The sequence below is a fragment of the Pipistrellus kuhlii genome, unplaced genomic scaffold (genome assembly GCF_014108245.1).
Source record: "Pipistrellus kuhlii isolate mPipKuh1 unplaced genomic scaffold, mPipKuh1.p scaffold_m20_p_7, whole genome shotgun sequence".
Classification (NCBI taxonomy): domain Eukaryota; kingdom Metazoa; phylum Chordata; class Mammalia; order Chiroptera; family Vespertilionidae; genus Pipistrellus; species Pipistrellus kuhlii.
The window spans coordinates 24,717,860-24,734,656 of record NW_023425573.1 but is presented as its reverse complement, the minus strand read 5'-3'; the positions used below and the strand labels follow the sequence as shown (position 1 = coordinate 24,734,656).

General features: G+C 40.3%; 1 protein-coding gene, 1 long non-coding RNA gene and 1 pseudogene across 3 annotated transcripts in view; all 3 read right to left on the bottom strand.

Moving 5' to 3' along the window:
• The window catches only part of SP100 (SP100 nuclear antigen), a 209,050-nt gene that overhangs the window by 26,939 nt on the left and 165,314 nt on the right, over positions 1-16,797 (bottom strand). The window contains exons 4-14 of one of the 2 annotated variants that reach the window (XM_045575612.1): positions 14,892-14,975; positions 13,570-13,632; positions 10,487-10,636; positions 9,955-10,038; positions 6,573-6,698; positions 5,782-5,850; positions 4,208-4,267; positions 3,067-3,120; positions 2,310-2,402; positions 1,493-1,546; positions 804-887 (exon numbers count right to left, since the gene is read on the bottom strand). In XM_045575612.1, the coding sequence (XP_045431568.1) occupies positions 804-887; positions 1,493-1,546; positions 2,310-2,402; positions 3,067-3,120; positions 4,208-4,267; positions 5,782-5,850; positions 6,573-6,698; positions 9,955-10,038; positions 10,487-10,636; positions 13,570-13,632; positions 14,892-14,975 (921 nt within the window). The remainder of the gene's footprint in view (positions 1-803; positions 888-1,492; positions 1,547-2,309; positions 2,403-3,066; positions 3,121-4,207; positions 4,268-5,781; positions 5,851-6,572; positions 6,699-9,954; positions 10,039-10,486; positions 10,637-13,569; positions 13,633-14,891; positions 14,976-16,797) is intronic. The other variant, XM_036421342.2, reaches the window with a different exon arrangement.
• LOC123651663 lies at positions 8,200-9,483 on the bottom strand. Its single transcript, XR_006740535.1, has 2 exons — positions 9,178-9,483; positions 8,200-8,957 (listed from the first exon to the last, which is right to left on the bottom strand). It is a non-coding gene; the product is annotated as an uncharacterized LOC123651663 (long non-coding RNA).
• Positions 8,425-8,534, bottom strand: LOC118710075 (annotated as a pseudogene).

Below are 16,797 nucleotides of genomic sequence, written 5' to 3'. Positions count from 1 at the left end.
CTTATAAGTTTGTACATCAATTTCCTTATCCTAAAATGGGGATAGAAAGAATTAACCTTCCTAGCCCTAGCTAGTTTGGCTCAGTGGATAGAGCCATCAGCTCACAGACTTAAGGGCTCTGGTTCGATTCTGGTACCTTGGCGTGGGAGGCAACCAATCCATGTGTCTCTCTTACACCAATGTTTCTTTCTCTGTCTCCTCCTCCTCTCTCTCTCAAAACCAATGGAAAAGCACCCTCAGGTGAAGATTAACAACAACAGAATAATTAGCCTGCCTAAGTCTTACAGATTTTGTGATGACAAAGTAAAATCTCATTTGCCAAAGTACTTTAAAATAACATGACATAATCCAATTACAATGTGATGGAAAACTTTAAAAACTATTCTAAAGTTTGAGAGTGATTGATCTGAAGCTTTTTATTGCTGTCTATTATTACATAGTAGGGCCAGTTCTCTTTTACCGCTACAAATGACATTAATGTGAACCAATGTAAATTTAAGATCTTAGTATTGGTGGGCATCACAGCAGGTATTTAAAAAGATGTTACCGTTTTGCTATTTATTTCTTCTAAAACAGCAATGTATAATTATATACATTTATTCAATAGGGCTCATCCTGTTAAACATGAGTTTGTAATAATTTCCTGCCTCCTCCTATTTTCTAAAGTGCTGAAAGGAGTTGCCAGGATTAACTGGGTATGAGTTCTTCAAGACGCTCAGAGCAAAATGCATCTGGAAACAGTAGCTTTAAGTTCAGATTCCTGACATTCGCAGGCCAAGGCTTGGCATCTTAATCTTCGTTACCTGACCCATTTCTGAGGGCTGAACTAGAAGTTTCCTGAGGCTCTTCTCCGTTACTCAATTCTGAAGAGTCACCACTGCTGAACCCTGCAGAAAAAAAATTTCGTAACAAGCTCAGTCTGCGTCCTAGAAACCAATCCAGCATGGAATCTTCAAAGGAAAAATTGGAAAAAGAAAGTTGTGTGAGAGGGGCAGGAACAGTCCTGCTGCCAGGCCATCCTGTGGCTCCATCTGACCTGTTGGTCAAGGTTGCTCCGGGAACTGTCTCCAAGGTCAGACAATTTTGCCATGGAAGGCACTTTCTTTTGTCATCATTTCTTACATTTCTTAACCTTTCACTTATCTGTACATTTGTTTCTACTCTGTTTTATCCAAGGGAACCATGGAAGCAACATTTTCTAGAAGTTAGAGCCTCCATCAGCTAGGTCCTCAATGTTCGTGTGCAGCAGAGTATCCCCCCACGATAGAACTACTTTGTCCCTTATTTGAGTGAAGAATATGAACTTGCATTGCTCATAATGCCATTGAAATTTTATACCAATTAGCTCAGTCCACCCAATGCAAAATGTATCATGTATATCAACTAACATCCTCATAGCTTTTTTAAATGTAAAGAATATAACAAAAAATTGGCCGAAGCTTTTGTAGCAAAGAAAGCAATTTGTTATATCAAGAGTTTTGATTGTTCTTACGTCTTCTCTTGTTGCTCATCTTCCAAGTAGATTGGTTCCCAGTATCTTGAGAATCTAGGAGGTAAGGGGAAACACAACTAGTGCTCCATGATGGAAATAGTTAAATCTTATGACTCCTCACATTGTAGAAGGCTTTGGAACATAAAGACGGGATGATTTTATTTCTGTTTCTTTCAATCTAAAGGAAAGAGAGCAATACCAAATGGAGAAAAGACCCACATCCTATAGCCCATGTGCAAAATCAGTGTTAAAAAAACCAACGTTTTTTCATCTGGCAGTGAATCTGGATTTAGCTGCCATGAGTCTGTATAAACTATTTATCACATTTGTGATTTCCCATAATTGTGAAGCTATTTCAAAAAATACCACTCTGTAGGCTAAAATTGGGGGTGATCTGACAAACGTTATAAATGGGATTTATTGGTAATAACCTGAAGCTGTTTCTTCTGTCAATAGAGAGTATGGCCAGAGTCCATTGAGGTTTGAACAAGTTTATGACACAACTGAACAGTAGCGGAATGTCCCACTTTCTCTGCTCTGCGCAGAATAGCTGGTGAGTATGGGAACATCACAATGTGATCCACCACACTGGGGGTGACATGTCTGAGAACATGGAGTAAGATGAACTGCCATCCAACAAGAGCCATTCTTTTTGGTTAAGCCAGAATTACAATGTTTCCTTTCTTTGCAGTTTTTAAAGTGGCCACATGAGACCAAGGCAGGAGTGGGCTCCCTGGGTCATGGTGTGTGTTCAGAGAAACGGGAATCCTGAGCTCAGACTCCTGAGGTCCCTGAGCCCAGCAATGGCAGGCCTCACCCTTGTCATCAGGACCACTCCTCGCTGTAAAACTCCAGATTGCCGGGGGCGTCTCGTCTGCACTCGATTCAGAAGCCTCTTCGTGATTTCTCCCTGCAGAAGGAACAAATGCCCCTTTGAAGATGTCAGAGTATGAAAAGGAACCTTGAGAGGAAAACCTGAAAAGCTCTGAAAACCCAGGGCTAGAATGACCCTCCCTGAGACCTCCATGACCTGCCTTTTGCATTCATGTGACCTATAGGTCAGTATTTTATCCCTCCCCTCTCCTGAGCCTGGGACTAAGCTATTTCACCCCAGTGAGCATATCTGTTTTCTTATACTGGATTTGCTTTCTCCCTTAACTTGTCTCTTTATGGATTTGTTGTTGTTGTTTTTTTTTAAAATCTGTATTCACATTCATTTTTTAGCTCTGCTCCTCTCCCAGAGCTGTCTTGGAAATCTGGTATTGAAGAAGGCAGAACTCCCCATGGCTGCTTCGCAGAATGACTGTGAAATAGAGTCCCACCTGTATACCATCAAATCCTCCTAGGAATGTTTACTTGAGAAAAAATTCAAATTCTATTGTGTTTGAGTCTTTGACTCTTTGTGTTTATATGTTATAGCTATTAACCTAATTTATACAAAAGTTAAAATCCAAACCAGCTAAAATTAAAGCAAATTTATATTTTAGTTTTAAGGACATAAAAAGAGTTAGAATGAATATTTTGTAGAAAATATTGTTCATTTATAACTACGAAGAATTCTTATTTATTCTTACCAGTTTTCCAAAGTCTTTTCCTGCATGTAGGTGATTTTCTCAAATCCAGGGGCACTATAAAGTAAGAGGGAAGAAACAGCTATTTGTACAACAAAGTCTTACAAATTCTATGACAAGTCACATAGCAGATAGGGTTTATGATAGTATTGATGTTGAGATGATCATTTTCCTCTTTTCTTCAACTGAATAAAGTCCTGGTACCCATGGTCATAATGCTGGGCTCCTGCCCAGCTCTCCTTTTTTTAACTCCCTGTGAATTTATACCCGACCCTTAAACTTTCTATCTCCAGTGTTCATCTATAATGTGGGGATAACTTAGTTACTCTATCTCCCAGTTCAGGTATTTGTGAAAACAAAACAAATCTTTATTCATAAAAGCCCTGTGAAAAATCACAATGTAAGCCTACCACTAAACTATCATTTGGGTTTGAGAGTAGTTGGGCTGAAGCTATTTTTATGTCAATAATTAAAAAGCAGCACAAATTATTCTTTGAAGACTTTCTAAGTTGGGGACTAATGACAATATTGTCAAAAAATACAGAAATGCTGTGCTTACTATGCTCTGTAGAAAATAAAGCATTTTGGTAAAGACTACATATATTATTTTAATTTTTCAGCATTAATAGATATGATAGTGTGTAGTAAAAATGACAGTCATTTGCTAGTGTATTATTTCTACCTTTTAAAAAAATATATTTTATTGATTTTGTACAGAGAGGAAGGGAGAGAGATAGAGAGTTAGAAACATCGATGAGAGAGAGTCATCGATCAGCTGCCTCTTGCACACCCAGTACTGGGGATATACCCACAACCAAGGTACATGCCCTTGACCGGAATCGAACCTGGGACGCTTCAGTCCCCAAGCCAACGCTCTATCCATTGAGCCAAACCGGTCTCGGCTATTTCTACCTTTTTAATAGATCAATTGATTGGGCTCATCCAGTTAAACAACAGTTTATAATGCCTTTTTGCCCTCTTTCATATTCCAAAGGCTCAAAGAAGTTAAAAGCAGAAATTGGGCCCTAGAAATAATAGAATCAATGCATACAGAGAATGTCAGAATAAGATTTATTAGGAAATAGAATTCTGGATTTAGACTCTGGATATTTTTCATCCAGGAATGCTTTCCAAATATTCTTACGTGGTGCAACTTCAGGGGCTGAGCAGGTGGCTTCTTGGATCTCTCCTTCCTCATTTGATTCTAAGGAGTCAAGGTTATTGATAAGTGCAAAAAAGAATAGGATTCTTTAGATGTCTCACTATATAACCAAGAAACAAATTCAGCAGGAATTCTCTAATACAACTTGAAAAATCTTGAAAACCCAGGTATACCATGGCCTACACACAGGCTCACCTGGTCTGTCCCTCTAAGTCACCCACACACAGGCTCACCTGGTCTGTCCCTCTAAGTTACCCACCTTGTAGGTTAGTGATCTCCATTCATTGTCCCCAGAACAGAGACAAGTCACTAGCAAAGAACCTTACTTTCCTACACCTCTCTCCTGCCTCTTACCCCTTCTCTTGTCATTTCACACTTCCTTTATTTGTTGTTTCTTTGTGGGGAGAGCTTGGAAATCTTGTGCTAAAGGCAGAGAGCCTTCGCACATCCAGATGCAACTTGAACTGTTTACAAGGCTGAGAAATAATATCTGAGACATAGACCTATGCTGAAATGGTCTTTTAGAGCAGTTTGCTTATACTAACACGTAAGTTAGAACACATACTCCCTGAAAATTGAGGTACATTTACATTTTACTTTGATAGATCTAGTGCTCAGTGGAAGAACATATTATTTGAAATAATAATCTTTTGTAACATCCAGACTAGGTAACATTTTTATTTGTCCTTAGATCTTTTCCTAGTATGTTTTGCTAAATATCCTCTGAGAAAGTAGGAAGGGAAAACCAATCACCAGCCTGTGCACTAAAGAGCTGTAGTTTGTGACCATTTGTGCTGCTCATGGGATTGACGAAACATTTTATTAACCATTTCAAGCTCTAATTTACAAAGGAAATAACACAGAATCCAGTAGCCTTGTCTTTCCCTTAATTTTCATGAGGCTTTGTAGACGACCCTGAAAGGTTTATATGATTGTATTTTCTCATCCAGTAACAAGGATAATAGTGTCCTTCCTGTCTAATCCTCAAGGCTGTTGTAAAGGAAAAACTAAGACACTATTTGCAAAGGTCCTTTGAAAAATCACTCTATATATCATGACTTGCTGAAAAACTCTAAAAAACAACACTTTGTGTTTCAGAATACTTGAAGTGTTTATTTCTGCTAACACTAGAGAGCTGGATGAATTGCCTTCAGACATGATTCAAAGTTTGAAATCAGATGACAACATGACTGTTTAATTAAGAAATATGAGGTTTCTCTTCTCTATAGAAATTACTGTAGAAATCCAACAGTTTATAGTCATAACAACTAGTTAGTGCTAGCTTATTTCTACTGTACAACCAATATAAAGTACATATGTTGACTATTAGACCCATTAATAGATGTCATCCTCAAAAATATATATATGTTTACTTAATAATTATTTCTTATCTTCCTGCATTTCCCAAAAAAGGTCAAGGTGAAATGAATGCAGAGAATGGGATTGCAGGATAAACTGGATCCATGGTACAGAATAAACTCAGAACTGATGCCTCATAAAACAGTAGCTCTTAATTGAGATTCTTGCGCCCCATCCTTGAGCTCCCACCTCCTTACCAGGCCCCCTTCTTTGTTCCGAGGTGGAGGCTTTGGGGAACTCATCTTCATCTTCATCACTGCTGATCACTGCACAGAAGGAGAAAAACCCCTTAGTGTCTCAGGATGGGGCCAAGGAGCCCATGCACAGAAAACCCCATAACGAGAAGCTGGTCTGTACCCAAATGTGCAACCTGCAGGTTGCTCCAAGTCCTACCCAGAAGGTGGTGAAATTCATGCACAGAGAGCAGCTTTGCCCATCCTGCAGCACTTCTTCCCCCCATCCTTATTCTATCTCCTACCTCTATCCTCAATCTACCTCCAATCCCCACCCTCTTCCACCACTTCTTTCATTCTCATTTTACTTCACTTTCCTCTTGGCTCAGCCCATTTCTCTTAATTATGCCTGTCTTTCTGTAGATGCTATCATTTTATACCTCTTTTTTTCTTCATTCACTTCTTTCTCATTTCCTCTCAGAGATATCTTGGTTCTGATTATTATTATTTTTTTCTTTTTAAAAATCTTTTGTTTTCTTGTTTCTTCATCTCCTACCACCATGCATTTCTCCTTATTTTGGAAATAGTTTCTCAAACATTAATTCTTATATCTGCAACTTTAGTCTTTTGGTATTTTTTTTTTTTTCAATTCCTAGGAACACTCTTCTGCTAAAATCACTGGTAAGGTGCTGGTTCCCTTTTCTCCTGCCTCTGCCCAAGGTCACCTGAATCTCCTTGGTGGAACCTTGTGACATGTCCCAAGCCCTTACACAGTATCTGGGATTCATATCAGACATTCTTTCGGTCAGTCTTACCTATTATGTCAGATTTATGGGTTTTGTTTCCAACATTTGGATTAAAAAATGGCTTTTCCTTCTTTATATCCACCAGACGTACAGAACAGGAATTTATTTGGATTCCATGGTTGGGTAGTTCTGGTCCTGAACAAAATTATAATAAATGAAGAATTTTATTTGTCTCCCACAAAGGGAATGAGCAACCTTACTACAATCAATGATCACTTCTCCCTGTAATTCCACTCTAGGGAAAGTTATTCCAACCCCTCTCCTTTCAGCTGCTTACCTCTGTTTTTCCTTTATGCATCTCTAAACTATCATTGTTTTTTGTTTTTACTGACTCTTCCCATTATTTGATGATGATGATTTTTTCTTTTCAAAAAATCTTAATAAGAGTAATATGCAAATTAACCATCACCCCCCTACACCAACAAGCCACACCGACCAGCCAATTAGGAGCAAGTATGAAAATTAACCCAACAAAGATTGCTGTGGCCACAGAGTGAAAAGGAGGCTTGAGTCCGCCCCCCCCCCCCCCCCCCCCCCCCCCCCCCGCAATGAAGGAAGCTAAGCTTTCTGCACACCCTGGCCAGTGCAGGCCTCCACTCAAGGCTACAAAGTTTCAATTATAGAAGATAAATAAATCCCAGATACCAGGGCCTCTGCTTGGGGGGGTGGGAGGGGAGGGGAGTCTGGCTGGCCTTAAAACCACCACAGGCTCCTCATGTAGGCTTCCCCATGCTCCAAGGGAACCCCCATCCTGATCCAGGACACCCTTCGGGGCAAACCCACTGGCCCCCACCCATGCACCAGGCCTCTATCCTATATAATAAAAGAGTAATAAGTAGATTGATCATCACTGCAACACACAAGATAGTCAGCACAAGATGACCAGCAGGGGAGGGCAGTTCCTACCATCTTGCTCAAGTTAACCATTGCTTTGACTTTCAATATTATGGATAATTAAGTTTCTCAGTTCTATATTTTATATAAATTCATATAAATGGAACCATGTCTTCTCTATGTCTCTGCCTCTCTGCCATTTAGTTATGGGGATTTGACTTATTTTTTCAACATTATGTGTGTTAAAGTCATTTGTATTTACTTTGCATATTTATTTTCACTGCTGTATAGTATTCCATAATATAAATTATCCATTAAAAAGAAATCCATCAAAAGATTATGCCAAACTGTTTTCCAAAAGCATGTGTAAAGGCAGAGATTTAGTTGAGAGAGCTTGGCAAATTCAAGTAACTAAAAGGAATTTTTTTTCAATGTGAAGGTGGCATGAAAGAAGGGAAAATATGAAGCTGTGGCAGGTGTCCTTTAATCCCCACAGCTTGCAGTATTGACCTAAATCTGAGGGTCACAAGATGGTATTGGGTTTTAAACAGTAGAGCCGTAAGACCTTGTTTGAATTTTTGAAAGATCCATTGAGCTGAAGTGTAAAGAATGGATCTGAAGAGAGCAAGATAGGAAAAAGGATCCTAGCAGGAGACTATTCCTCTACTGAAGTGAGAAGTGAAGGGGGTCTGGATTAGAGTATTGTGCTGGGTATGGAAAAATGGAAAGGTTGGAGGAGATTTTTAAAAATTGGAATTGACAGAAGTGGCAAATAAAATCATGGTTGTTTTAATCCACTGTGTTTTGGATCTGTTTGTCACTCAGCAGTAGATAACTGATACAGCCTCCAGTAGAGATGTTCATTAGATCTTCCCATCAAGAGCTTCAGGCACTTGATCAAATGAGCATAGGTCAGGTCTGGGCTGGCGATGTGTGTTTGGAAATCAATAGATCATAAATCGTGACTGAAGCCATGGAAGAATGAGATATCTGGAAAGAGGCCATTTAAAAAAATTATCTTTTTAAATTAAATTTATGCAACCCTACAAAACACTGTCCTCAGAGACGATGTATTAGATACTAAACTGATAAAAATAGATACTACACCTGATCTTAGTCAAAAGGTCAAGAAGAGATAGAAGGCCTATTTTTATCTAAGAATGTTCCAGGGCCCTTTGGATAATTGTGAACACCTTAACTTCTCAATGGTATTATGAACAGCCCCTGGCGTCTTTTTACCTGTGATTGTCTATCAAATAAAACAATATCTTGATTTGTCTGCTCTCTCTCTTCATTTGGTCATCTCTTTATCAGTTTTTTATTCATTGTTCTTTACTCATTCTTTACATAGTTTCCTTTGTGTCTCCCTCAGTTTTTCTATGTACTGGCATTTCCTCTGTGTCTTTTTTCCTTCAGATTCTTTTCCTTCACATTTTTATGTCTTTCTCTCAGGGCCCACCAGGGTCTAGGGTGATGCAAATGAGGTGCTCAAAACACAAGAAAGTACTGAGCGAGGTCCTCCTTATCATCTCAGATTTCTCCTGCCTCATTCTAGACCTGCTATCCTCTAGCTTAGTGGCTGGCAAACTGTGGCTAGTTGAGCCACATGCGGCTCTTTGGCCCCTTGAGTTTTTAGCAAAGGCCAGCTTAGGAGTACCCTAATTAAGTTAATAACAATGTACCTACCTATATGGTTTAAGTTTAAAAATTTGGCTCTCAAAGGAAATTTCAATCATTGTACTGTTGATATTTGGCTCTGTTGACTAATGAGTTTGCCGACCACTGCTCTAGCTGATTTTTTAGTTCCTACAATCTCTGTTTGGTTCCTGCTTTCTTTCATTCTATCCCCGTTTTTTAATTGGCAATGGGATCTGTGTATGCCTCTTCTGTATCAATTTTGTCTTTCCATGTATTCTCTCATCTCAAGCATTCAAATCATCACCAAAGTTGTCCCCTGTGATTTTGTGCACTGAATAAAATTCCCCCACCTGCCATTTCATTCTAAAGGTCCTTCACCTGGGCTTTCTTAGTTGAATATCTGACCAGCAGCATTACCCATAACTTCTGTGTTTCTGTTAAAATTCTAACAGTGAAGTGCAGACACAGGGGGGTGAGGGCATGAAGAGGAAGGGTATGAGGGGGGGGTAATGGGGAAAAAGGACACATATGTAACACCAAAATCAATAAAGAAATTTTAAAAAAGTGAAGTGCAGCTTATTTCTTTTACACCAACTCCACAACAAGGCACTGGTTGGATTCCATGTCAATTTATGTGAACTCTATCTCATTTTTATACATTGCCGTTTGGTGTTCCCAGTCCACCTTCTCCATAGTTTCTCTCTTTGCATTTTCCTCCAGGAACAATCCTTTATCAAAGAGCTGAGTTCTCTTTCTCCCTGGCCTTAAAAACAGCTGGAGGCTGTGCACAATGCTGTGTGTCTTGTGTGGTATTTAGATGGGTGGGGAGATGGCTACTATTGGAGAACAAAGGAAAGCATTTGCTCTCATAGAAAAACAAAGATACACTTAGATCATTGGTAAGGAAGGTGATAATTACTTTCTTCATCAGAGGGCAATGGGCTGGGTATCTCTAGTCTTGCATTTCCATTATTTCCTTGGATGGGTACTTGCTCACAGGCCTCTGAAATAAAAAAAAAAGACAACAGCTGAGCTCCCACAGAGCCTTACTCTGCCAATTACCATTTTGTTGCACCTCACTGGCTTCTCTTTTCTTCTCCTGTTCCTACTTAGAGCCTGACTGCATATATTGCCCACTTTCATTCAGTGAAAGTGTTTGTGTATCATTGATTCCACCGTAAATCTCTCCCTGACTTATTTTGACTTTTGTTTCTATCTTCCCTCGGAAAGCTCTGCAGCTCTTCTCCCTGTCTCTTATTTTAGTATTTCTCTTTTTCTCCAGGTCTCTCCTATCAATATATCAGAATCCATTTCTGCACTCTGCGTGTCTGTGTGATTTCCCTCTTTTTGTTAATAAGTGTCTCCTTGAGTTCTACCTTTCTTCATTCTCTGCCACCAGGAAATGCCCCTTGACCTCTCCACATTCATCAAACCCAGCTATTCAGGCTTACCTGCTGGCTCAGCCTCTTGGGCACATTGTTCATTCTCTTGTTGGCTTTCTCGTGCATCATTATTGTTGCTGGTTGTAACTGTTTCATTCGCATTTATCTGTTCTCTTTCACAACTGTGCTCTGACAGTCCATTTTCATGTGGGGATGTACCTAAACCACGTTTTGATTAACAGATATTTTATTTGCTTCAAGCATCAATCAGGATCCAACAGGAAAATATAAAACTCTCTAAGCCTTTGGAGCAGAGGGAATTTAATCCAGGGGGCTAGTTATACACCTGGTGGAAGAGCTGACAATTCCAAGTTGAAGAAGAGTCAACAGGAAGCTGTGGGAGGGACCAAGGGTGTACTCATGTGTCCAGTCACTGGGAAGGTAGAAGCTGGAACATGGCTGGCCTGCTTGGTGGGAGGTAGAGTCATGGGAGATGCAACTATTGAGAGAATTGCCCAAGACAGTGATGGGGAAATACCATACTTCTCCCTTTCTTCCACTCTCCACTCTTGCTGGTGTCTCCCAGTGTAGGAATCCAGCAGTAAAATGTAACAAAAGACCTATCAAGCAAGGCTGCAGGAATCTGTGGCCAGAAATAGAGGATAGAAAAAAAAGAAAAGAAAGAAATAGAGGACAGAGCAGAGCAGAATCCCATTAGGAATGAATCCCTGAGTAAAGCACCAGGACCAGTGCACCCTCTTCCCTGTGGTGAGCCTCCTTGGTTCACTATTGGTTCTATTGACTAATTCCACTCTGTTCCTCCCAACCTCAATAGTTGTAGAATTGGTAAATATTTTTTTCAGTGCAGTTTGGATTTTTTCATTTAGTGCTACTTTATAAACAAAATAATTTATGTAAAGGATGATCTAAAAATAATTCCCCTAATTCTAATACAGAATGTGAACACTGGTGCATCTTAATGTCACACCTACAGTTCCTAGAGCCTCCTCCTGGGGTGGTAAGCATGAGACACAGCCCTCCCCTCACCTGTGCATGTCACAGTCAACCATCCCTGCTTATTGTGCATCATTTGGGTTGTACATTGAAATCCCTCTCTTTATTTTTATTTAAAAATTAAAAAAAATTTAGAATTTATCTTTGAAATTCCTCTCTTTATACTATTATAGAATATATTGTTCCCAATCATTAAGATGCTCTGGGATTTTACTTCTTAGCAGGCTTGCTCTCAGACCACATTGGGAATCATAATATCATTGCATCCCCCTCCCCCAATCCTACACACACACACACACACACACACACACACACACACACATACATGTGCACACTCGTACATACACAGAATCCCTGCTCATTACTCTTCACAATTCTTTCCTTTCACCCTTCCTATTCCCACTAGCAGGATCGTTGGCCAATGGCTAATATGGATTCATATACTTTAAAGGATATTTTAAAATTCAACTTTTTGAGTAAATATGATTTGCTAAAAGTATAACTATGCTTTCAAAAATAACCCTGAGAAGTTTTTCTTTTATAAAAATGTATTGCTAATTTGAATATCCTTTCTTAAATAATACTTCCCATTGAAAGCTACCCTGCAATGCCTTCCATACTGAATTTTCCTGGATCTCCTCCCTGTCACTCATTTCCAAAGGAGAGTCATGCTACAAACACTTGATACTTTTTATAGACTAGTGGGTTCTAGGGTACAGAACCTGAGGCACTAAATTTATTTTCCTAGGCCTGAGATTGTTATTACTGTTATCACTGCTTTTCCAAATATCCTAGTTTACTGTAGTAGTTAAAAGATTAGACTCTGGCACTAGATACAAATAATAATGATCATTAAGCATAGTGATATTAATACATGCATGGAACACTGATGAGTACCAGGCATGATTGTGAATACTTTACATGACATAACTTGTTTAAAATCTATCACCCTGTGAAGTAGGTATCATTATCACTTCCATTTTATTTATTTTCTTCTTCTTCTTCTTCTTCTTCTTCTTCTTCTTCTTCTTCTTCTTATTATTATTATTAATTTAGAGAATCATTGATTGGCTGCCTTCTGCACGCTCCCTACTGGGGATTGAGCCTGCAAACCGGGTATGTGCCTTGGCCAGAATTAAACCTGGGACCCTTCAGTCCACAGGCCAACACTATCCACTGAGCCAAACTGGCTAGGGGCTATCACCTCCATTTTATAAATGATGCAACTGAGGGACAAAGAGGGAAAACCACTTCCCAAATTCACAGGGAAGACTTTGAAGTCAGCCGTGGGTCACCAGGCTTCCTGTTCTGACACCGCCCTAAGGCAGAGGTCAATCCCTAAGTCTCAGTGGCTGAAGTTGCACAAAGAGCCAAAGTCTCAGCTCATTCTTTGTTCTCTGAAAAATGTGGTTGATGTACCATCACTGTATTTTTATAATCCTCACCTGAGGATATGTTCATTGATTTTAGAGGGGAAAAAAGGAAAGAGAAAGAGAAAGAGAAAGAGAGAGAGAGGCAGGCTATGGAAGGTCAAGAGTTGTAAACAGTGGCTACTGATTGCTAAATTACCAAAGTACTTTTTTAGAGGCTGGTCAGTGGCTATTGATTGCTAAATTACCAAAGTACTTTTTAAGAGGCTGGTCAGGTGTTTGGAGGGCAGCTCCAGGCCTGCTGCCCCAGAGATGATGAGAGAGGGTTTGCTCAGGAGGCATATGGTATCCATGGTCCTGTGTGAGGGACCCAACAGGTGAGAGACCCTGGCCCAAGGAGGAACACACTTATCACCCCTACCCTAACCACCCTTGCTACAGTGCTGGCCACAGCTGGATATGACGTCAAAGCAAGCCTGCAGCCAGATTCAAGCAAGACAGAAGCAGAAGCCGGGTGCATGGGCAATAGGTCCAGGCCTAGGTTGTCAGGAGCTGGCAGTAAGTGCATTTAAAGAATGTGGAAGGAACAACTTTTCCAGGCAACTAGGAAAATGAAAACTCTGTTATCTAAATCCTTGGAGAAATTGTAGAAGCAAAGATGGAAAATTCTGGGTGATCAGTACTAAAAAGAAGCAGTCCTCCCACCATAGCACCTGCCAGATGGGACAAGAACTGCAAAGGGTCACAGAACAGCCAACAGGAACAGACCATTGTAATTCGAGAGATGTGAGCAGATCCAGGTCAGGTTTTGATATGAGTTTTCACCAGTGCCTGTAGGGGAAAAATGGGAAGTTTATTTCAGAAATGCCATTCTCCCCTAATTCCCATTTAATCGTTATAAAGTAGGAATTGAGGATGCCATCCCTCAGGTATCAATACAGAGCCCATCTGGACCTGGAGGATCCCATCCCACTCTTATAGTCAGACCCAAGTCCCCCTTTGGACCGAAAGCGCCTTGGCCAGTCCATCTCACTAAGTATTTTCCATGAGCACCTTAGGTGACTGGCAATGGCTTTTCATGTCAGCCATGGCCATAGTGAACCTGTTTTTGTTTCCACAGCTGCCCTTGACTGGTGGTCTTGCTGTAGTTCCTACAAAGTCCTAGTGCCTCATTGCACCCTCTTCACACCATACCCTCCCCGCCCCCCATGTCTGTTTCTCTCTTGTTGGCCTTTTCATGAGGTTCAGTGTCTGATTCTCCTGTACTCCTTCCAGCTTCTAGTATTCTTCTTTCTGTGTTTCTCTCTGCATATATTTCCCTATTTTTGTTTCGTGCTTCTGGTTTTTCCATGAGATTATCTGGGTGTGTGCAGAGTTAAGAACACAGGCTTTGGGTTCAGAATGCCTGGGTTCATCTTGCTCATTTAACCCCAGTCCAACTACACATACAACCAGTCAACTACACATAGATTTAGTCTCCTAATTGCAGAAAGAGTACAAACATAATATTAACTTCTAATAGCAGCTGTGAGCACTAAGTCCACAACTGTCAGTGTAATATGGTTGTTTCGTTGTGTCTTTTACTTCTTTCTTCTGTCTTTCATTTTCCCTCCTTCTCTCAAAATATGCACATTCCCTCTCTTCTTTCTATTACTGCCCATCTCCTTGAATATTCTTGCTCTTGAACAGCATCCTCCACATTTTAATCAGCTTCTTCTTCTGTCATTATCAAGTATCTCCTCTGTGATGTTGACCTGGGGTCCATAGTTCCTAACTCTATATAGCTTCACCCTGATCTCCTACAGGTTCTCTCTAAATCACAGTTACGTCCAGGTTAGCATTGTCTTTAAATCTGGTTTCCTGACTCATTGCGTTCCTGTTAATTTGTCTTGTTTATTGAGCCAACGGTATCTTGTCATAGCTCCTCCTCCAGGATCAGTATCTGGTAAGATGCTCATATAAACAGTGCTCCATGCCTTCTCCATGATCCTCAACAGTTCTCTGATTCTTAAATTCCACCAGGACTCAGGGCCCATATCCCATTCTCCTTTCCACTTCAGATGAGAATCAGCTGTTATGTTTGCAATCACCTTGTTCAAGACTTAGTTGGGTGTTAGGGTCCTCCACACTCTCTTCTCCATCATTTTCATGGAAACAAATGTTCTCATGGATCGCTGAGAAGGTGGAGAGAAAAGACACTTAGAGATTTCCATCAGAGACCAGGGATATCATCCCAAATTTATGTGTTTAAGAATTTCTAACCCTTGGGTCACTCAGAGTGCAATGGGTTTCAATCCTCATGGTAAAGTTCTACGTCATTGCTGGGACAGAGAAAAAGAACCCCCAACAAGCAACTATATTTCGAATACAGAAAGTAGCCACTCAAATGTCAGAATAAAGGAATTGTGAAAATATAGTAAAAACAACAACAACAACAACAAAACATATGCTTGGGGAAAAATATCAAAATAAATACTGGAAGTTAAGCATGTTTTCTGAACTGTTCCAAGTGAAATGAAGAAACAGAGGGGTTTCTCAGTAGGAGGACTAGGATCCTAGAGAGATCCTTGTGATGAAAAAAAGCCCAACAGCTTTAAAGATGGGCTTGGAGAAGAGAAGGGTTGGACTTAATTGGATGAGGGAGGATGAGTTTCCTCAAAGAGATGGACCAGAGGACACTGGTGGAATTAGACAGATCTTCTGGGGAATTGATTTTAGAAATAAAGGAAGGACACTGAAACTGCAAGCAGGGAATGAAAATTTCAGCACTGGAGGATGCCTCGAGATTTCTGGACCAGGGACAGGAGGCTGTAGTGATGAGGGACTAGAGTATTAACCTAGGGCCCCTGCATGTACCCTATTTCCCTGAAAATAAGACAGTGTCTTATATTAATTTTTTCTCCCAAAGTTGCGCTAGGTCTTATTTTCAGGGGATGTCTTATCTTTCCATGCGCTAGGTCTTATTTTCGGAGGATGCCTTATTTTCGGGGAAACACGGGTAGATGACAAGTAAATTTAAGGAGGAAGTACATAAACCAAGAAGTCTGGATCTGAGTGTCTATGAGGAGTCCAGGGAGGGACAAAGCACTGTGGAAGAAAATAAGGCTACCTTAAGCCAATAATGGGAGCTCCCCATACCTGTTGGTTGGTAGATGAACAAGACTGTGGGAACCATAGATGTTTTGTCATTCCAGGACATGGCTATAAATCCAGGAAAAATCAGATGGAAGATAGGAAGAGAACATAGGGCTTAAAGCCCAGAAGTGGTGAAGGTAACCTATGGGCAGGTGTTCTGATGAGGGTTTGAGGGGGTCTTTGAATGGATGAAGGTGGAGTCCAGGCAGCAGGAGAGTGTCACACTCTAAACCACAACCTTTAGCTTCTTGAATTTTGGGTTGTTGACCTGTAGCTACATGGGCAGCAGAATATGGGAGGTGGAAGCTGCAGCCTTCCTCAGAGGCAGGTGGGCAGCTGCTGGTATACATGTGGGTCACCCCAAAATGGGGAGCCTTAGAAACCGAGACATGTGATTTGGGTGCTAAGCCCTGGGGAGGGAAGTTCCTGAACTCCATGGAGAGGATCTGAGACCCTAAGATGTAGGTAGTAAAGGTATCTGCCATTCCTGTCTTACCCATGTTTGGGACATCATGGTTACAAATATAATATTGACTTGAAATTTGTGACTAGGTATTTGACACCCTTTATCTCTTTTTTGACTAAATGACTCGTTGTAAAAATGACTTTGTTCTTCATTGCATAAGACTGCTATGTGATACAATTCAATAAGCCACATGCTTCATACCTACTTTAAACTATTGCCTTGTTTACAAACCTCCTAGTATCTCTTTATTGCCTATTTATAAGCTTCAAATTGCTTAGCTGTATATACTAAACTTTATAAAATCATCTTCAAACTTATTGGTCTTGAATTAGCTCCTACAGTCTGCTTCTCACTCTCTGATTGAGCCAAATCAAATTTATCCTTATTTTGAAGAC